Raw genomic sequence first — 22,304 nt, 5'->3', positions numbered from 1 at the left:
AAATATAAATAAATTTTGATTCTTATCTAATTGAATATTCTTGCTACTAGTATAAGCTAATGAAAGAGAAAAACTTTTCAAACAATCTTGTATAAACTAGTTTCAACTAACAGCTTTGACTTGTCACATATAATCTGTTTTTCAATCACATTCATCAGCCCACTCATAATCTCTGGTTTTTTGCAAAAATTGTCTCGATCATATTGAAAAGCTGGGTTTAACCAATATGCTGCAACATGAAGACTTTGACACAACATTTTATCCTATCTAGCATCTATAATGATGGTATAGGGCTTATACAAATGCTTCTTATTTTTGAACAACTTCTTAATACCCAAGCGTGCTTTATACAACCCTTTATAAATATAACCTAAAACAGGTTTTTCATCAGAATCACTAATACACAAAAGACGTATTAATAGAGTCATAATCCTTATTGTGATCAAACAATTATTCAAAAAATTTCCATTAAGAACAATTTGTTTAACCTCTTTACCTTTTTGCATCTTCAAGAATTTTTTGTTATTTGCAACAATAACAAGAGCTTGTCAATCATCTTTATGATCATGTAAACTTTTCAAAGTACTAAAATTGGTGGTAGAACAAGTGGCTCTAGGACAAATAATTTCTTTAACATGACCTAAAATGATTCTTTTGTCTGTTAAACAATTTCAAACACCAATATCAAAGCATCAACAATGCTATGATTTAATCAATTACCCAACACCCAAAAACTAAAATTGAAACAATAATAAAATGGATTTCAATAAACAAAAACAAAGATCATCACCCTTTCAAACAGAAAAAAAGCATTGAGACCACATATTAATGTAAACCTATTTCAGCAAATAAGAAAATAAATAATAAATCAAGAAGAAGAGGACTTACCGGCAAAAAGAAAAAGACGCTGCGCCTGTTGAGAGATATTTTTTTTAAGTGAAATTGTGAACTAGGAATTTTTAGGGTTTTGTTTTATATTAATAAATTAATAATATAATAATATTTTATTAATTAAGTAATCCAGGTGGGGAAGACACAAGCTGCCAAGGGAGTAAAACTTGATTTGTTGGAATTAATAATAATGTATGGTGTTTATTAAAATTTTAAAGTCAAACCCAATTTTTCCGGTTCGTTTGGTTCACATGTTTTGACCGGGTTTAACTAAGCTATTTACCAAACTGTATTTTCACATCAACCGGACTAGACTTGAAGTTGGTTCCTGATTGAATTGACTAGTTCCATCTGATTTTCAAAACATTGGTTATGTGTTTCAGTGGCTAAAAATAACTTTATACGAATTTATGAAAATTAAAGACTCCGTCTGTGTCAAAGAAAAACTAAGTTATTAATTAATCAACACCGTTAGATCACTAGAAAGAAAAAAGTTGCTCAAATAATTGTCGAACTAAATTATATGTCGGTTTCTAATGGCCATCACAGGTGACCGATTTAATTTCTTCCGAATCAACTCAATCTTTTATTCGGCAATGCATAAGTATACAAAAAACAACTTCATGCTTTCATTATCATAATATAAGATTTCAGTTTATGGCGGAATTTATTATCCCATGCTTCCATCTTATTTATTTTAATTAATTTCTAGTAATTAATATGAATAATACTTTAAAAGCCTTCACCCCCTTCTATGGGATGTTATTTTATGCCCTTCATTGTTTAAGCAGATGAGTCCAAGCACCAACAATAGTAATCTGATCTGGAGATTGCCAGCAGTTCTTCTGGGCTCATCCTCTCGAGCTCGTTCTGCCTCCATGGCGCTGTTGCAAAAATGTTTCGGTTTTGTGGGTCGGAAGCAAGTGGATACTCCTCGCTCTTATGCACTTGGGATCTCATTCTAATGTACAATCTCATTGTTGCAACGCAATCCTCGTATGGATCTTGCACACCAGTTTGAATATCGTATCTATAAAATATATATAGAATTTGCATTATTATTATACATATTAAACTTAAACCATTTATATTGGTTAAAAAGTAACATAAAATAATATTGTTTCCGGGTTACTTACCCTAGATATGCTTGGGTTAAGTATTTGAGTGAGTTGCTGAGCTTGCTAGTTTTCATCAATGGAGGATATTTGGCTGTATCCCTGATGAAAGGTTGATAGGTAAAAGATTTGAGTCATTCATATATAGCTTTGGTGCACAAGTGGATTGTGAATTTGTGATAAGTTTTTTTAATGATTTGATTGAAAGAACTTTAATTTACCTGATCATGGTTGGTGGATATTCAACTTGCAAACGATCAAGATCATGGTCCAAACCATGACCCACAAGAATCCTGGCATTCCCACCTCTTGCTCGAATCCTCCACGTCGGTTCACCATTGCAAAGGAAATCTTGAATCTTCCTCTGCACTTGCCTTAGTGGGATTGCGTCCCTCAGCTGTTCTGGGCGAATGCCTGTTGTTTCATACCTATAGTTTGTGACTTGAACTGGTGGTTTAACATAAGCATGGAAGATAATGTTTTCACGTTCATCAATGATGCAAAGCCTTCCGCAATAATCTAGAGAACCATCAGTGCCCCCACCAACCATTTTGCAAGCTAGCGCAACTATATGTGGATTTCTTGAGTAAGTGTTATCCACAGTTCCTAAATTTGCTAAGCGAGTGGTAAGTGCCTGAAACAAGAAATTGATGATAAAAATTACTGCCGGAAGAATAAAAATTAGTTGAAATGTAAACAGTAATTAAGAGCAAAGTATTTACATTAGAGAGTTGGCATCCTTCTTGGTGAATCCTACGAGCATGTGGGCTCTCAAGGATGGCTAAGCAGAATCTACATCCTCGGACGTTAAATATATTGTTGCACTCCAGTTTAGGCAATGGCCCTGTTTTGTATATGAATGAACAGTATAAAGATCGAGCCCTGAGATTAAACGAAAGAGAAGTTGCTTCTATAAATGGAGAATTATTTAAAGGTTGATCACCTGTAAGATGTTCCCGCAGAGATTCAAAAGATCTGCAATGTTTCTTACAAATTGCACACATGGATTCATGAACCGAGTGAAATGAAGTTCTCATGTGCTCCACAAGGTGTTCCATTCGGTTAAATTGTTTAAAGCATGCTGCACACTTGTGCCTGCTAAATTATGGTAAGACAAGGCCTTAAGTAAAGAGGAGAAAAATTGCCTAAACTCTTGTCAAAACAAAAGAAGATTGCCTTACCTCAGGGTTTCTGAAGACTCCATTCTGTCGGCCATGACTGAGATTGAGAGCTGATCACCTTAAGTTTAAGCTAGCACTCTTATCTCTCAAGGTGCAGGTAATAGCTGGAAGAGAGGAATACTGGTGAAGAAGGTTAGTGTGGTTAAGTAATTATATAGTGAGGAGAAGGAATTAATTATTATTGCTTCCAGCTTTAAAAAGGATTGATTCCTTGAGACCATTAACTGAGTTTGTATGAACCAGGCTCCATATACCTCATTCGTTGTTATCCAGATGCTTGGGGGTCCACGGTTCAATCAGAATATTTCTCCTGCTGCTAATGCTAGCTCTTAATTGTCTTTTAGTATGTTTTTGTGTTACATATACTGTCACACCATAACAAATGTCAAGATTCCTTCTGCATCAAAGCCTTAATTTCCCAGATATCTCTAATGGTGAAGAACAATTCTGGTCGGTGATTGGTGAAGACTGAGCAAATAAGAAACATGCTAGGAGTAGGAATGCCACTCAATTTGTCAATTTGCGAATTTTGTCATTTTCCAGTCTGTAGTTGATGTGCATTGAGATTCCAGGGTACTCTATGCCATGACTTAAAAGTGTTACTAATTCATCCGGAATAGACTGAGAGATGCTGCCGATACAAATAATTGGTAAGTAGCAGTCTGTCACCTTCCCCCCTTATTATTTCTTAAACATGGTTGATCCTTAAATAAGCTTCTTTACGCAACCTTGGCGTTGGAATCATTACTGAAGCAACACAGTGCACAGGAATTGCCAATGCATTTGAACAATACTATTAAAAGAGTGGCTAATCTTCATCAATTATTTGCAGATGCTTTTTGGTACTGTAAAGGACCAAGCGCTTGCATCGGCTGGAATCATGAACCAGTTGTAAGATGAACGTTATCTCTCGTTTTTTTATCTCAATTGCCAGTCAAACATTTTATTGTTGGTTACTTTTTCTTTGAATCAACTAAACTTCCCTTCCCTATTTTATACGATTCCTCTAAAAAGGTTCTGATTAGGGAATTGACGTTAACTTTCCCGAAAGTGTCAAGCATCAGACCAAGATGGGTGATAAATTTTAGACTAAATATTCAGGTCCAGCATGTGCATGTGGGGTTAGCGAGATAATTAATGTTTGTAGAGCTTTCATCTCATGGTTAATTCATGAAAATTAATGTTAATCCTGATGCTTTACTTTCGGCAAAGGAAAATAAAGTTGGAGATCAGGTTTTTTTGAACCTCGGTGCGGAATGTCTCTCTACAGGAGGTGGATGCAGTTATATGGAAAAGAAAACAAGAAGACGAAGCAGAAAGGTTTGACTTTAGAAGGTTGGAGGATTCAGAAAGACTCACTTTTGACTCCGAAAAGTTAGCCAGTAGATTCGCATTTCTCTCTTTGAAGATACCAAAACTTTGAAAGGAAAAAGAACATCTTATTCCTTTCTATTCTCGGTCCACTACTAGATCATATATCCATGGTCACATTTGTCTCTGTTAACAAGTCAAACCAAGGCATTTTTATACGACAAAGATTGCCCTCCTCACGCACGCGCCATCACTCTTCATTTCAAAGGAACCATAAATTTATCAACTCCGTCAACAGAAGAGAAGATGCTCTTTTATTTCAGTCCTTTCAGTTCCACTCTCTTCTTCTTTTTAATTACTGGCCATATATGAATGCCAAAGGATACCCATAGATAACCCTTAAAAGGAGTACTTTGAATTCCTTTATATATAAGAAAGTATGAGTTTTAGTTTGTTTTGACGACATTTCAAGATTAAACTTTTAATTTATTTGGTTTAATAATTGTAGAATCAATCATTAGACTCAAAGTTTGATATGAGATTCTTCATTCTAAAAAATATATATTGATATATACTTCATGTATGTAAATTGTTGAATTGAATAATTTTTATATATATTTATAATGAATAGGATACAACTATATATAATATTATAATAAACTATAATTGAAAATACAATAAACTAATTTTCTTTTTTATAGATCTTAATTCTAATATAGTTTGTATAACTTATATACAACTCAACACTCTCTCTCAAGCTGAGACATATAAATTATATACACCAAACTTGCCACAAATAAAACCAATATGTGGACCCTTGAGAGATTTAGTAAGAGTATTTGCTAGCTGATCGTTTGAGCTGACGTAACTGGTAGTATTACAATCGGACTGAACTTTTTCTCGAATAAAATGACAATCAATTTCTATATATTTAATCTTGTGAAATACTAGGTTGGAGGCAAGATGGAAGACAACTTGATTATCAATCACATAGTAGCTTCATTTGTGATACTTCTACAAATTCCAACTTTTGGATCAGTTGCTTTAACCAAATAAGCTTACAAGTTGCTATGGCCATTACACGATATTTTGTTTATACACTTGATTTGACAACAACATTTTGCTTTTTACTTTTCCTAGCTATTAGGTTTTCTCCAACAAAAACACAAGAACTTGAAGTGAAACATCTATCAGATGGAGTGTCTACCCAATCAACATTAGAATATCTGACAATTTGTATATGACTCATGTTTTTATATAACAACCTTTTGCTTGGTCAACCTTTGATATACCTCAAAATTCAAACAATGACATCCCAATGACTTTCACATGGAGACTATAGAAACTGACTAACGTCACTAACAGAGAAAGAGATATCAAACCATATGATGGTAAGGTAATTAAGCTTACTAACCAGTCCTTAGTATCTTCCAAGGTCTACAAGAGCCTCCCCTTATCAAGGAAAGAGCTTGGAATTAGAATCATAAGAGAGTCCATCGATTTACAGTCTGACATCCTTGCTTTTTTTTTCATAATATCTAATGCATACTTTTTCTAAGAGAAAACAATACCAGAATTGGATTGAACAACCTTTATACTAAGGAACTACCTCAACAATCTCTAATCTTTGGTCTGAAAGTGGCTAAACAAATGTTTCTTCAATTGTGTAATACCATCTTGATCACTTCATATAATGACAATATCATTGATAAAAATAACCATATAGATACATTTCTTTGGTGATATATATCTATAGAAAACAAAATGATCAGACTTTTATTGAACCATACAAAACTCTTGGAAGACAGTACTAAAATGTCCAAACTCTTGGATAACTACTTCAAGCCATACAAAGAGTGATAAAGTTTACATACTAAGCTACACTCCCTCTGAGCAACAGAGCCAGACAACTACTCTATATAGATTTCTTATTGAAGCTCACCATGAAGAAATACATTTTTAATGTCTAATTGGTGCAAAGGCCATTGTTTAATAACAACTAGTTATAAGAGCAAACGGATGGAAGACGTCTTAACCACAAAGGAAAAAATGTCATAATAATCCAACCTATAAGTATGAGTGTACTCTTTTACCACCAAACGTGTCTTTAATCGATCAACATGACCATCTGAACCAACTTTAATAGTATAAATCTAGCAATAATCAACAGTTGACTAGCCTGGAGGCAACGAAACTAATTTCCAAGTGTTATTATTATGTAAAACAATTATTTCTTCAACCAATGCCTAACACCACTCGAGATTAGATAGAGTCTCATGAATATTGGAAGGGATTGAAACAAAAAAAATTATGGACACAATAGCATAATGTGATGGAGATAATCAATGATAATTAAGGAAATTATAAATTAGATGAGTGTAGAGGTGTTTATGGGTCAGGCCAGCCTATAGAATTTTTAAGGCCCACGACCTAGCCCTATATATATATAGGGTCATGTCAGGCTGGCCTATTTAAACAGATTTAAAAAAAATGTTAATTAAAAATTTAAACACAAATTATTTTTTAATTATTAAAACCGAAAACAGTACCCTGAATATTTTATTAATAATCTCTCACTTGTGGCAAAAGAATATTGTGGTTACATAATAAAAAATAATATAACATAGTACAAATAAATTAATTTATATATTATATAATTACAAACATAAACAAAATATATATATTATACCATTTATCTACTTGTCTTCAATGTTCAAATTTGTGAATTTTTTAGAGATATCTTTTGTCACCCGATTCTGTAATTTAAAATAAGTTTTGACCCAATCCTTTATATACATGATTGTCTCGCCTATGTTTGACTATAAATTAAATCATCTATTATCCAATGAGTATCCACATATACTAAAAGTGAATTTCGATGCTACAGTTGATACCAAAGATATTAGTAGATCTAAGGTCATAGTAGCAAACACGAGAAAAGTTTATGTCTTATCTTTCCACTATGCCAAAACGTTCAGTTTTTTAATATTATATCTTTGAACAATTTTTGAATAATGGTCAATAATGATATAATTATAAAATTGATCATAATTTGTACTTTGACTGACAAACTTTTTACCTTTATGCAAGAGCGATCATATGCGTGACTTTTTTTTGCCTTAACTACCAGAACTTAGCTCTGATACAAAACTTTGTCCAATCCTTTCATATTTTTGTTTATAAATACTATACATTTCAAGTAAAAAATCTTGAACATATTCACTAGAATTAACATTGCTATTAAGTGATAAATTTTCATTAATAACATCAAATAAATTTTGTAGGTCATTAGTTTTTACCCTAGAATTTAAACCAGTAGCTGCGGAATAAAGTAAAGAATTTCACTTCAATATTTTTTAAATTTTTGTTCCATTTGCGTAGATATATTCTGAAAAATATGATGAGAGCCATGGACCCATGTTCTTTAAAAAGATCACTTATTTTTATCATACTATATATTATTAAACAAATAGTTGAATAATACATACTTGAGTAATGGTCTGTGACTGTCTTTAATGACTATAATATGTTCATTAGAGTTATAACTATCTCTCAATCTTGATATATATATACATATAAATTTATCGAATCTTTTGGTTGGATATTGAAGTACTATGCTATAGAAACTTCATGCCTTTTGCATGTTTTCAACATGATATACGTTGAATTTCACTTAGTTTTAATATCTATTTTTAATTTTTTTTCTTACCCCTATTAATTTACGTAATTGATAATATACTTATACTCATGATAGGGATTATAAAATATATACAATGACATGTCCAATTATTTATATATGTTTTTTAGCCAAGCTCAAGCTTTCTTGAACTATTAAATTATTAATATAACATGCACACCTAATATGAAATAATTTTCTATTAAATAAAGGAGATAAATAATTATACATATATTCAATAACTTTATCATTATTTTTGACATTATCAAATATAATTGAAAAAATATAATTATTAATTTGAGTACAATTTGTTTTTGCCCTATGAGTTCATGTGAAATTTTTTTGTAATAATTAGTAATGTGTTAGTGAATATGTAATACCCTCAGGTATGTTTCAGAGGCAATTATATTTTTTGACCATGTTTTGAGATATTTTTCATTTTAAGTATATATATATTTTCACATGTATATATGTGTTTTTATAAATAACTATATAGATATATAAAAAGAAAAAGAAAAAGAGATAAAGAGAAAGAAATAAAGATGTAAATAAAAAAAAGAGAAAAGACAAAAACAATAAAAGGAAGCTTCAAGTGTTTTCTATCATCTTCTCCCATAAAACTGTAGCAACCAGCCCCTTCATGCTTGTTTTCTTCATTTTTTAGAAGGAAAGTGGATGATTTGAAGAGTTTGAAAGGAAAGTAAGGAAAGAAAAGAAGAAGAAACACTTTTAGAGCTTGGTAACCAAAAGATCTCTTTCTTTTTCCCTCTTCCTATGTTTATATATATTGAATGCATGTTATATAAATATGTTAGTATGTTTTGGTGTTGATTTAAAGTGATTTTGGTGATAAAGGAAACAAAACAAGAAAAAGTGAACCAACTTGCAAAGATTGACTTGAAACAAGGTAAGAGGTATTATCCTTGATATGTTGCATGTTTTAGGCTTTTGGTTCCTTGGATCTATGTTATAAATAATGATTTTAAAGTTGAGAAATATTGTTTTGTCATTTGGGGTGTCTATGTGTGATTTTGTTGATGACAGAGAGTTAGATAATATTTACAGTTTTACCACTGCGTTTGTCCTATGTTTTGGCTGTCTTATCTGATGAATCATGGGCGCTATTATGGTAGGTTGGAAAGCTCTTTGAATCCTCTTTTCAATGATATATAGCTTGTATGAATTAGAGACTTTTTGGACTGTTAAATTGCTTGAAAAAAAAACTGTTTTATCAAATAAACAGTGAAGACAGTTTTTTGCCATTGATTTCATCCTACGTTTTGACTATCTTATCTGATGAATCATGAGTGCTATTATAGCTTTTTGGAAAGCTCTTTGAATCTTTTTTCCAATTATATATATTTTGTATGAATTAGAGATCATTTGGACTGTTAAATATTGTATAAACCAAAAGAACTGTTTTACCAAATAAACAGTGAAGACAATTTTTGCCACTGATTTCATCCCACGTTTTGACTGCCTTATCTAACGAATTATGAGTGCTATTATAGCTTGTTTGAAAGCTCTTTGAATTCTCTTTTCAAAAATATATAGCTTGTATGAATTAGAAATCGTTTGGGCTATTAAATTGTATGAAAAAGAAGACTATCCTGTCAAATGACTGTTCTGTGAACAATATTTCGCAGTTTTTGGAAAGAAAGAAAGAAAGAAAAGGAGGAGAAAAAGGAAATGAAGAAAGAAAGAAAACAAAGGAAAGGAAAGGAAAGAAAGGAGAGAAAAAGAAAAGAAGAAGAAAAACAAGAAAAGGAATTTGAAGCTCAAGATTCAGGGGTCGTCCCAAGAGTATGGTCTGGTGAGTTATGAATAGATTTATATGGAAGCACGAGTAGTAAGATATAAGGCATGCATGCATGCTATGAACTATGAGGGGGCATTTTACACTACATCGCCCACAGTAAGGCACGTCCGTAATAGGACACGTCCGTAGTAAGACATAGACCCCTAGTAGGGTCTGCTCGCAGTAGAGCATGCATGTAGTAGAGCTCAATTCAGATTCAAAATAGTGTAGTGAGAGAAAGAAAGAGAGCTCGAGCTTAGAAAGGTGTCAAATCCTTATAGTCAGCTTCTAAAAAGTATCAAATAGACACCAAATGAGACAAAGTATGACCCAAATAGTAAAGAATGAACTAGATTATCCTTTCGATTTCTTATGGAGGTTATGAATGAGGTTGAGTCCCAAGAGTGAGTTAGAACAGAAGATGAGATAATTTACTTAATTCTTTCCCCTTACTGAGTGTTCTTATCTCTTACTTTCTTTTCTTTCATGATTGCAGGTACAGATGATCGAAGTAGTTGTGAGACAAGGTCAGGTCAGCGTAGGTAGATCGGACTAGAGCAGGTTATCTCTAGTTTATATTACATGCATACAGTGGCATGTTCTTGTCGACTTTTGACCTTTTTAAGATTATGGTATAACTGTATATGATTACTCCACGTATTCAGATACTTTCAGATGAGTTTTTATATGAGTATATACATATTTTATTCACTTCCAGTTTTCAGTTTTCAGTTTTCTTAGAATAATTTCTAAACACTTTTAGTGATGCGTTCATGTTAAAGTATTTTAAAAGAAAAGAATAGACGCTCCAGATATTAATTCGTAACATTTTTCCTTTGATAGGTAGTACTTCTAGGGAGGGATGTTGTAGAATATGTCTCGTGCCATTCATACTTGCATATGTCAAACAAGAACCATAGTGTTTACATTTTACTTGACAAATTAATTTTTCTTTGATTGTTTCCTCTATTTGATCGAATTGCTCCCACACTATTGACATTTGTTTTTTTTTCTCTCTGGTGAATGTGAAGCAGTGCTTGTACCACTTTCGTCTATTGGTGGTCCACCTATTCTATATTCTGCATCATCAATAATATCATCAACGTCAACATAATAATATTCAAATAAATTGAATTCATTTGACATTGGATCCATTTGTAATAATAAAATGAAAATGAAAATGAAATTATAAATACATAGAATTATTGTTGGCGAATTCAGACAGTTTTCATAAGAAAGTTAATGAGAGAAAATAACATTGAAAATATAATGAAAGAATTGAGATTAAAAAATTTGTAAATAAAATTAGAAAATGCAGAATATTTGGGTTGTTTATATAGAAAAAAATTTAAAAAAAATTAAAACAATAGCTACTGGCTAAACAACTTCTAATTGTGTGGCAAAGGTCATTGGCTTTTGCTTATGGCAAAAGTAACTACACAGTGTAGAATATAATTTTTGTTATATTTCAACTGTAATGGGCTAGGTCGACCCATAGGCCTAATACTAAGCTCATATCCTAGCTCAGAAGGCCCATGGGTTGAGCTCTACACATTATAGTATCGGGTCAACCTTGTTTGAGTGGGTCTTATTTTTGGGCTTTGAGTAGGCCTCCATTTGACTTGACCCAATTGATATGCCTAGATGAGGGTTGCGAGTGGACCACATACCTTTACGAATGACAATAGAAAACTTATTATCAGGAGGCAAGACTGCAACAAGCGAGAAATTCGGAGTAGGAAATGTATCAATAAAAGCCTTAAGAACATTATCAGGAACAATGTTAGTTCTTGTAAAAGGAACATAAACATAATCTATAAGAGGAGGAAAATCTCCTACAAGAGAGGGAGACTATGGTATAGGTACAAACTCAGGAGGAGAAGCAATGTAAGGGACAATAAGGACTTTGGTTATAGAATCACTTTCTAGTGGAGATGAAAGGAGGAATAAATTAGATTAAAAAAATGTAATATCAATAGATATGAAATATCGATGTGTTGTTGGAGAATAACACTTATACATTTTTTGAAGATGCAAGTATCCTAGAGAAATACACTTAATAGACTTGGTAGATAATTTATCCTGATCAGAGGAACAAATATGAACAAAATAAGTGCAACCAAAGACCCTTAGAGGAAGAGAGTATAACTGTTGATCAAAGAACAAAATAAAATGAGGTACCTTGCTTTTTAGGACTGAAGAAGGCATTTGATTAATCAAGAGACAAGCAGTTAGTACAACGTATACCCAAAACTAAAGAGGGACTTAATTATGCAAAAGTAGAGTGTAGGCAGTTTCAATAAGATATTTATTCTTACGCTTAACAACCCCATTTTATTATGGGGTATAAGCACAAGAGGATTGATGAATGATTTCGTGGGAAGATATGAATTTAATAAAGGGAGAAGAAAAATATTCACAAGTGTTATCACCTTGCAACACACAAATAACAATTTAAATAGTGTTTTATTTTCATCACAAAATGATTCAAATATGAAATATAATTCTGAGCGAGATTTCGTTAAAAATAAACAAGTGCAATGAGAATAATCATCAATAAATATGATAATGTATTGAAAACCAATATAGAAGAGACACAATAAGACCTCACACATTTGAATGAACCAACTCAAAAAGGGACACAACTTGTTTATTGACACATTTTGGAAATCAACTATGAGAATGTTTTTCAAGTTGACCTAACTCATAACTTAAAGACTCTAAATTCGACAGACCTAAAACAATCTTTTAAAGCTTCAATAAACTGGGATAACACAAATGATTATGAAGGATAGCTAGAGACCTAGAGACAATGTTATATAGGAGTACAAGATAAATTGAGATAATAAAGGCCCTATGACTCATGACTTGCGCTAATCATCAATCTCATGCCTCGATCCTAAATTACAACATATTCATTAGTAAAAGTGATAGAACAATTTAAAAAATGTGTAAGTTTACTAATGGACACAAGATTAAAAGGACAATGGGGAATATAAATAATAGAGTCTAAAGAAAAGGAAGGAAATAGATGCACATGACCCACTTCTTTAACATCTATTTTGGACCTATTAGCTAAAGTGACTAATAAGAAAATTGAAGCATTCATAAAATGAGAAAGCAAACGAGGGTTATCAGAAATATGATCAAAAACACTATAATAAAAGGACACAAGGCCCTAGAAGAGAGGATTGAGTAAGACATACAACTAAATTATCTGTGTAAGTAATGAAAGCAACAACATATGAGAAAAACTGTTTATTTGTCTAATACTTAAGATATTCTTTATAATCAGCACCTATAAGAGTCAAGGATGGCTAAGTGTATTTGTCAGATGATTCAGAACAAAGATCAGAGTGATCAATATAAACAACATTGATAACCTAAGTAGGTCATCCATGCAATTTATAGCATTTCTCCCTAGTATGCCCCCACTGATGACAATGACTACACTTGGGTCAACTTCCCTTGCCACCATGATCTTTTTGCTCTATTCTAGTTTTGATATTAAGAAGCCAAAACAAAAGAGTCAATAATGGGAGATCTTGTCATAACACTAGGGGAGGAAACATAAAGTAATCAAGTAAACACTGCATGGAGAGAAGGCATAGTAGCACTAGCCAGAATTTGATCTCATATCGGAGTAAAATTAGGGCTTACAATGGCAAGGGTTAGAACTATGAAGAACTTATCTCGTTGTGCCAAATCTTTTGCTGCAGACTAATTACGAGTAATAATAAGTTAAATTCTGCCTTAAGAGACTATTCTACCAAGGAATTCTGACATGCTCATACCCTATTGTTTTAGATTAACTAGATTTGATACAATATAATATAGCCATTGAATATCATTAGTATAAAGCAAATTTTCCTAACTTTTTATCTCAACACAGGTTTTATAAGTTTTATAAATAGGATGAAGTTGAGAGTCAATTGTTTGCCATTATAAACTACATAACAACGCATCAGTTTTAGCCCATGTAGTCTTATCTGTTTTTATATCTTCAGCCTTAGTGGTCAAGTGATCCTTAAGGCTTTATAAAATGCATCATAATTTGACATAGGTGACCTATGAGGTATATTTTGCACTCCCTATTAATTTATCTGTTGTGATTACATGAAGAGATAAAAAAAGAAAAAAAAACTTGATTTAGAGTTGAATCCCTCAAAAGAAATGGTTAAGTCACGAGAGTACATGAACTTGAGAAAAATCAAAATCAATAAGTCTGAAAAGTGCTCTTGTTGACTTAGAGAAGATCAAAATCCAAACAAGGAAGAAAATCTAGCGAGATTTACTTTTTCAGTGGTAATGATGACACGTCTGATAATAAATGACAATAAGGCTCTAGGGTTTTGCTCGCTAATGTCATATGAGTCCATTGGTGCCGACAAGAAGGTGTCACGCTCACAAGAGACAGAGATTAATGAATGAAGCTGTCAGAGAATGGAATAGCATGTGGAGGCGCATGTGACGACAAACGGTGATGTGTTTCTAGGGTTTTTCTAGTGAGGGAGAGATGAGTAGACCGGTGTTGTCAAATTTTTGATCCTATATTGGCAGGAGGACAATCTGAGCTTTACTAGAAAATGTTACTAAAAAATGCACAGTCTGGGTTTCTGATTTTCTAGCTCTGATACCATGTAAAATATTGAATTGAATAATTTTTGTATATATTGATAGTGAATAGGATACATCTATATATGTTGTTACAATAAACTATAATTGAAAATACAATAAACTAATTTCCTATTTTATAGATCCTAATAATAATATAGTTTTGATTCTAATCCTAATATAGTTTATACAACTCATCTACAACTCAACAATGTATAACAAGTGTGAGATAATATTTCAAAATCAAACTCTTGATTTACCTTTGTGGAATTTGTCATTGGACTCGAGATTTGATTTGTTCAATGTGGGATTCTTCATTTAAAAAAAGAAAGAATGTTGATAGATGATACACAATTCTTAGCTAATAATGTATAAATTTAGCTGATTTAATGATTGTAAAGCTAGCCACTAGACTTAGGGTATGACCTACTCTGTATGACTAGTTTTGATCGGAAGAAATAGTCCGATTTGGATGAGGTTCCTTGTTACAAAAAAAAAAAGTGTTATAAAAACTCATGCAAAAGAAAAAGTTTAATATTTACTGTGTTTACAAGAAGAAAATAGGAGATGTATACAATAATCAAACATATATTTTCAAGGTAAACTAAAACGTTACACATTTTAGTTTGAGAGAAGATGTTAGAATGTAAGCTCTAATAGAATATTAATAGAGTTAAAAGAAACGTTTAGTTGGCTTTTCTTTAAAATGATGCACTTCTTGGTGTTTATTTTGCCCCCTATTTACAAAATATCAAAGGAATTCTAGAAAATTCCACCCTCTCTCTGGAATGTCTTCTTTCTAGGGTTGAATTCAAACTAAGCTGAGCTCGAGTTCGAGCTCAGCTGGGTTTACATATAGCTGAACTTGAGCTTGAACTCGTAAAAGTCAAGCTTGAATTCGGCTCGAATGCAATTCGACTCATTTTTCGTTATTAAAATAACGTCATTTTAATACATATTGATCAAAATGACGTCATTTTAATACATATTAAGCAAAACAACATTGTTTTGAATCAAAATTTTTAATTGAAAATTTTAGCGAGCAGCTTGAGCTCATATAGAGCTTACTCGTTTCGGGTTCGAGTCCAACCCTACTTCTTTCCATAACACCTTTCTTGTGTTGAGCTAGGGTTACACTGTTGAAGAAAAACAGGCAATATAACCACACGACACCAAATCTAGATAAGTACATCTTGAAAAAAATTTCACTATTATTTTACTTCTTTTATTATGTTATTCATGAATGGTGAAAATTTATAATTTATTGATGATTGGTGGTGTAAATCTGTTTTTTTTTTTTTCATATTTTTTGGTGTATTGAGCTTGATTTCTGCTATGAAGATGTAAATTCAGTGAAAGTAAGTCTGTAAAGTTTTAAACTGTTTTCTTGTTATTCTTTTTTGTTCTTAATGATTTCTTTGTGTTTTACTACTTTTTTTTATGTGATTTTTGTACTGATGTCCAAGAGAGAGAGAGAGAAACCACGCGTGTACACTCTAATAAACTAGTTGTGTGTGTGTGTATGTATATGTGTATCTACATATATATATAGACAACCAGATAGCCTCTGAATCTTCAAGTCAGATTCGTCATCAATCAAAAACTGTTTGATAGTCGTTGACTCATAATTGCAGTAGTAACTGTGGCTAAAAATATATGTTTTATCCAGTTATGTGTTTCAGTGGCTAAAAATAAATTATATACGAAGTTATGAAAATTAAAGACTCCGTCTGAGTCAAAGAAAAACTAAATTATTAATTAATCAACACCGTTAAACCACCAGAAGAGAAAAGTTGGTCACATAATTGTCGTACTAAATTATGTCTGTTTCTAATGGCCAACACAGGCGACCGATTTAATTTCTTCCAAATCAACTCAATCTTTTATTCGGCAATGCATAATTATACATAATACAACTTCATGCTTTCTTTATCATAATATAAGATTTCAGTTTATGGCGGAATTTATTATCCCATGTTCCCATCTTATTTATTTTAATTAATTTCTAGTAATTAATATGAACAATACTTTAAAAGCCTTCACCCCCTTCGATGGAATGTTATTTTATGCCCTTCATTGTTTAAGCAGATGAGTCCAAGCACCAACAATAGTAATCTGACCTGGAGATTGCCAGCAGTTCTTCTGGGCTCATCCTCCATAACACTATTTTAAAAACTCACAATTTTTAGTGGGTTTAAGTTATGAAAAGTGGCATTTTCTCTTTAGGATTTATTTTTCTTTTCTATATTTTCCAGCTATGGTCTTTGTCTCTAGTCACTGTCTTCAACCCAGTCACTCTCCCTCTCCGATGATGAGCGATGCTCTCTCTCCTAGAAGATCAGTCATCTTCGTCGTGATATATATCTTTTTTTGTCAAGTCAAAGTCATCTTCAAAGATGAATCTCGGAAGATCTACCAAAGGTAGAAGGTTTTAGCATAGATCTTCGATCAATCTTTCGAGATTTGTCTCTAAAGAAGGGATCGAAGCTTCAATTTTGTCCCGTTTGATGAAAACAAAGATGTGTTGACAACGATAGTTGATCTTCTGGGAGAGAAAGCTTCACTCAATGCTAGAAGGGAGAGACAACATCCACAGGGAAAGAGACTGGGCTGAAGAAGGGGATCGGAGACGGAGAAGCTGGCTGAAAATAGTAGGAAAGAAAAATATACCTCAAGATGGGGGGAGAGGGGTAAAATGTACCTTTTCAAAACTTAGGCTGAAAAAAAATTGTGAGTTTTTAAAACTAAAGTGGAGAAATTAGGTAAAAAATTTTTTAATGTCACTAGTAAAATGACAATTAACTTTTATTTTTAATAGATTTTGTTAACTTTAACAGTTGACAGATAGGTATTTAGATTTTTGAAACTTAGTAGATTAGAGTTTAACAATAAAGTAAATCTTGGGTGGGAATAAGTCTTTTGGCCCTTTTTTTTTTTTATGATAAGATTCTAGTTGATACGATGCTATGAAAACTCATTTAAAAGAAAAAAATTAATGACTATTGTTTTTATTAGAAGAAAATAAGAGATGTATACAACCATCAAACTTACATTTGCACATTTTAGTTTGAGAGAGGATGTTAGAATGTAAGCTCTAACGGAGTTAAAAGAAAACGTTACTTAGCTTCGCTTCAAAACGATGCGTTTCTTGGTGTTTATTCTACTTCTTGTTTACAAAATATCAAAGGAATTCTAGAGAATTCTAACCTCTTTCTCGAATGTCTCTTCTCCATAACACCTTTCTAATGTTGAGCTAGGGCTACACTGTTGAAGAAAAATGGACAACATGGCCATAGGACTAAAGATCTAGATAAGTTCAGCTTGCTAGTATTAATTTTCTCTGTTATTTTACTTATTTTATTCTTTTATTTATAAATGGTGAAAATTTGTAATTTATTGATGATTGATGGTGCAGATCTATTGTTTTTTTTTTTTTTCATGTTTTCCACTGTATTGAGCCTGATTTCTACCATATAAACCAATGTATTCTTTCAATTTTTAATCAATGAAGATGTATATTTAGTGAAATTGGGTTCCTAAAGTTTTCAAATGCTTTGTTTTTATTCTTTCTTAGTCTTGATGATTTCTGTGTTTTGGTACTTTATTCTAGGTGACTTTTGCACTGTTTTTGGTTTAAATATGTGGATCTAGGCCTCGCATATATACATATATACATATATATATATATATATATATATATATATATATATATATATATATATATATAGAGAGAGAGAGAGAGAGAGAGAGAGAGAGAGTTCCAATTAATTCCCAGCTTAATTTGAGCTCAATGATGTCCAAGAGAGAAAGAGAGAAACCATGCATATGCATACTTTTATATATATACCGAAATCTGTAAGATCTCGTACTTCTTCTGTATGGGGTCTCTAAATTATAATTTCCTATAGCAATCTTCAAGTCAGATTCATCATCAATCAAAAGCTGATTGATAGTAGTTTATGTTTTCTTCAGTTATGTGTTCCAGTGGCTAAAAATAACTTTATACGAATTTATGAAAATTAAAGACTCCGTCTGAGTCAAAGAAAAACTAAATTATTAATTAATCAACACCGTTAAACCACTAGAAAGAAAAAAGTTGCTCAAATAATTGTCGAACTAAATTATATGTCTGTTTCTAATGGCCAACACAGGTGACCGATTTAATTTCTTCCGAATCAACTCAATCTTTTATTCGGCAATGCATAATTGTACATAATACAACTTCATGCTTTCATTATCATAATATAAGATTTCAGTTTATGGCGGAATTTATCATCCCATGCTTCCATCCTATTTATTTTAATTAATTTCTAGTAATTAATACGAATAATACTTTAAAAGCCCTCACCCCCTTCTCTGGGATGTTATTTATGCCCTTCATTGTTTAAGCAGATGAGTCCAAGCACCAACAATAATAATCTGACCTGGAGATTGCCAGCAGTTCTTCTGGGCTCATCCTCTCGAGCTCGTTCTGCCTCCATGGCGCTGTTGCAAAAATGTTTCGGTTTTGTGGGTCAGAAGCAAGTGGATACTCCTCGCTTTTATGCACTTGGGATCTCATTCTCATGTACAATCTCATTGTTGCAACGCAATCCTCGTATGGGTCTTGCACACCAGTTTGAATATCGTATCTATAAAATATATATAGAATTTGGATTATTATTATACATATTAAACTTAAACCATTTATATTGGTTAAGAAGTACCATAAAATAATGTTGTTTCCGGGTTACTTACCCTAGATATGCTTGGGTTAAGTATTTCAGTGAGTTGCTGAGCTTGCTAGTTTTCATCAATGGAGGATATTGGGCTGTATCCCTGATGAAAAGTTGATAGGTAAAAGACTTGCGTCATTCATATATAGCTTTGGTGCACAAGTGGACTGTGAATTTGTGATAAGATTGAAAGAACTTTAATTTACCTGATCATGGTTGGTGGATATTCAACTTGCAAACGATCAAGATCATGGTCCAAACCATGACCCACAAGAATCCTGGCATTCCCACCTCTTGCTCGAATTCTCCACATCGGTTCACCATTGCAGAGGAAATCTTGAATCCTCCTCTGCACTTGCCTTAGTGGGATTGCGTCCCTCAGCTGTTCTGGGCGAATGCCTGTTGTCTCATACCTATAGTTTGTGACTTGAACTGGTGGTTTAACATAAGCATGGAAGATAATGTTTTCACGTTCATCAATGATGCAAAGCCTTCCACAATAATCTAGAGAGCCATCAGTGCCCGCACCAACCATTTTGCAAGCTAGCGCAACTATATGTGGATTTCTTGAGTAAGTGTTATCCACAGTTCCTAAATTTGCTAAGCGAGTGGTAAGTACCTGAAACAAGAAATTGATGATAAAAATTACTAACGGAAGAATAAAAATTAGTTGAAAGGTAAACAGTAATTAAGAGCAAAGTATTTACATTAGAGAGTTGGCATCCTTCTTGGTGAATCCTACGAGCATGTGGGCTCTCAAGGATGGCTAAGCAGAATCTACATCCTCGGACGTTAAATATATTGTTGCACTCCAGTTTAGGCAATGGCCCTGTTATATATATGAATGAACTGTATAAAGATCGAGCCCTGAGAGTTAACGAGAGAGAAGTTGCTTCTATAAATGGAGAATTATTTAAAGCTTGATTACCTGTAAGATGTTCCCTTAGAGATTCAAAAGATCTGCAATGTTTCTTACAAATTGCACACATGGGTTCATGAACCGAGTGAAATGAAGTTCTCATGTGCTCCACAAGGTGTTCCATTCGGTTAAATTGTTTAAAGCATGCTGCACACTTGTTCCTGCTTAATTTTGGTAAGACAAGGCCTTAAAAGGGGAGAAAATTTGCCTGAAACTCTTGTCAATACAAAAGAAGATTGCCTTACCTGAGGGTTTCTGAAGACTCCATTCTGTCGGCCATGACTGAGATTGAGAGCTGATCACCTTAAGTTTAAGATAGTACCCTATCACTCAAGATGCAGGTAATAGCTAGAAGAGAAGAGGTACTGGTGAAGTTAGGGTTATTGTGGTTAAGTATTTATAGAGTAAGGAGAAGGAATTAATTATTATTGCCTCCAGCTTTAAGAAGGATTGATTCCTTGAGACCATAAATTGAGTTTGTATGAACCTGGCTCCATCATCCTAACATATATACTACATTCGTAGTAATCCAGATGCTTGGGGGTCCACGGTTCCGCCAGAATATTTCTCCTGCTGCTGGTGCTAGCTCTTTATTTTCTGTTAGTAGGTTTTTGTGTTACATAGGCTATCACACCATGATAAATGTCAAGATTCCTGCATCAAAGCCTTAATTTCCCAGATATCTCTAATGGTGAAGAACAATTTTGCTCAGTGATTGGTGAAGATTGAGCAAATATGAAACATGCTAGGAGTGGGAATGCGACTCAGTTAGTCAACTTGAGAACTTTGTCATTTTCCAGTCTGTAATTGATGTGCATTGAGATTCCAGGATACTCTATGCCATGACTTAAAAGTGTTACCTAATTCATCCGGAATAGACTGAGAGATGCTGCCGATACAAATAATTGGTAAGTAGCAGTCTGTTACCTTCTTCTTTTGTTATTTCTTAAACTTGGTTGATCCGTAACATTAAATAACCTTCTTTACGCTACCTTGGCGTTGGAGTCATTACTCAAGCAACACAGTCCAGCTGAACAATACTAGTAAAATAGTGGCTAATCTTCATCGATTATTTGCAGATTCTTTTTGGTACTGTAAAGGACCAAGCGCTTACATCGGCTGGAATCATGAACCAGTTGTAAGATGAACCTTATCTCTCGTTTTTTATCTCAATATCCAGTCAAAGATTTTAATGTTGGTTATTTTTTCTTTGAATCTACTAAACTTCCCTTCCCCATGTTTACACGATTCCTATAAAAAAGTTCTGATCAGGGAAATAACCTTAACTTTCCTGAAAGTGTCAATCATCAGGCCAAGATGGGTAATAAATTTAGACTAAATATTCAGGGGTCAAGCATGTGCATGTGGGGTTAGCGAGATGATTAATATTTATAGAGCTTTCATCTCATCGTTAATTCATGAAAATTAATGTTAATCCTCATGCTTTACTTTCGGCAAAGGAATATAAAGTTGCAGATAAGGATTTTCTGAACCTCGGTGAGGAATGTCTCTCTACAGGAGCTGGATGCAGTCATATAGCAAAGAAAACAACAAGACGAAGCAGAAAGGTTTGACCACAGAAGGTTGGAGGATTCAGGAAGACTCACTTTTGACTCCGAAAAGGTACCCATTAGATTCGCATTTCTCGCTTTGAAGATGCCCAGAAATTAGAAAGGGAACAAGAACATCTTATTCCTTTCTATTCTTGGTCCACTGCCAGATCAAATATCCATGGTCACCCGTCTTTGTTAACAAGTCAAACCAAGGCATTTTAATATGACAAAGATTGCTCTCCTCACACACTCTCACGCCATCACTCTTCATTTCAAAGGAACCATAAATTTATCAACTCCGTCAACAAAAGAGAAGATGCTCTTTTATTCCAGTCCTTTCAGCTCCACTTTCTTCGCCTTTTCCATTTCTGGCCATATATGAATGCCAAAGAACACCCGTGGATAACTCTTAAAAGTAGTTTGAATATCTTCTTGTATAAGAAAGTATGAGTTTAAGTTTTTTTTAATAATATTTTATGATTAAACTTTTGACTTATTAAACTCAATAGTTATAATAAAATCAATCATTAA

General features: G+C 32.9%; 2 protein-coding genes across 3 annotated transcripts; both read right to left on the bottom strand.

Moving 5' to 3' along the window:
* Positions 1–1,501: 1,501 nt before the first annotated feature.
* On the bottom strand, positions 1,502–3,298 carry LOC123224469 (RNA exonuclease 4-like). 2 transcript variants are annotated; one of them, XM_044648142.1, is made up of 6 exons: positions 3,188–3,298; positions 2,950–3,104; positions 2,729–2,850; positions 2,228–2,640; positions 2,028–2,108; positions 1,502–1,921 (listed from the first exon to the last, which is right to left on the bottom strand). In XM_044648142.1, exons 1-6 carry the CDS (start codon positions 3,220–3,222, stop codon positions 1,675–1,677), a joined length of 1,053 nt encoding a protein of 350 aa, XP_044504077.1. In that variant the 5' UTR covers positions 3,223–3,298; the 3' UTR covers positions 1,502–1,674. The 2 variants fall into 2 exon arrangements, with proteins under 2 accessions (XP_044504077.1, XP_044504078.1); XM_044648143.1 differs by having other exon boundaries at positions 2,950–3,101; positions 3,188–3,292.
* A 15,567-nt stretch (positions 3,299–18,865) lies between these two features.
* Positions 18,866–20,500, bottom strand: LOC123222345 (RNA exonuclease 4-like). Its single transcript, XM_044645046.1, has 6 exons — positions 20,466–20,500; positions 20,230–20,381; positions 19,985–20,130; positions 19,508–19,920; positions 19,324–19,404; positions 18,866–19,217 (listed from the first exon to the last, which is right to left on the bottom strand). The coding sequence occupies exons 1-6, from the start codon at positions 20,498–20,500 to the stop codon at positions 18,971–18,973; spliced, it is 1,074 nt and encodes a 357-aa protein (XP_044500981.1). The 3' UTR covers positions 18,866–18,970.
* Between the last annotated feature and the right edge of the window lie 1,804 nt (positions 20,501–22,304).

The sequence above is a fragment of the Mangifera indica genome, chromosome 8 (genome assembly GCF_011075055.1).
Source record: "Mangifera indica cultivar Alphonso chromosome 8, CATAS_Mindica_2.1, whole genome shotgun sequence".
NCBI lineage: Eukaryota > Viridiplantae > Streptophyta > Magnoliopsida > Sapindales > Anacardiaceae > Mangifera > Mangifera indica.
The sequence above is the reverse complement of the archived record's forward strand: the minus strand, read 5'-3'. Positions and strand labels throughout refer to the sequence as shown.

What these genes read in the sequence shown, in the direction of transcription:
- LOC123224469 (XM_044648142.1), bottom strand. Translation starts at nt 3,222, where the DNA reads ATGGCCGACAGAATGGAGTCTTCAGAAACCCTGAG. An exon ending in GAGTCTTCAGAAACCCTGAG is followed by an intron (nt 3,105 to 3,187) that starts GTAAGGCAATCT and finishes ACCATAATTTAG; the next exon opens with CAGGCACAAGTGTGCAGCAT. An exon ending in TATCCACCAACCATGATCAG is followed by an intron (nt 2,109 to 2,227) that starts GTAAATTAAAGT and finishes ACCTTTCATCAG; the next exon opens with GGATACAGCCAAATATCCTC.
- LOC123222345 (XM_044645046.1), bottom strand. Translation starts at nt 20,500, where the DNA reads ATGGCCGACAGAATGGAGTCTTCAGAAACCCTCAG. An exon ending in TCTAAGGGAACATCTTACAG is followed by an intron (nt 20,131 to 20,229) that starts GTAATCAAGCTT and finishes TATATATAACAG; the next exon opens with GGCCATTGCCTAAACTGGAG. An exon ending in ATACTTTGCTCTTAATTACT is followed by an intron (nt 19,921 to 19,984) that starts GTTTACCTTTCA and finishes TTCTTGTTTCAG; the next exon opens with GTACTTACCACTCGCTTAGC.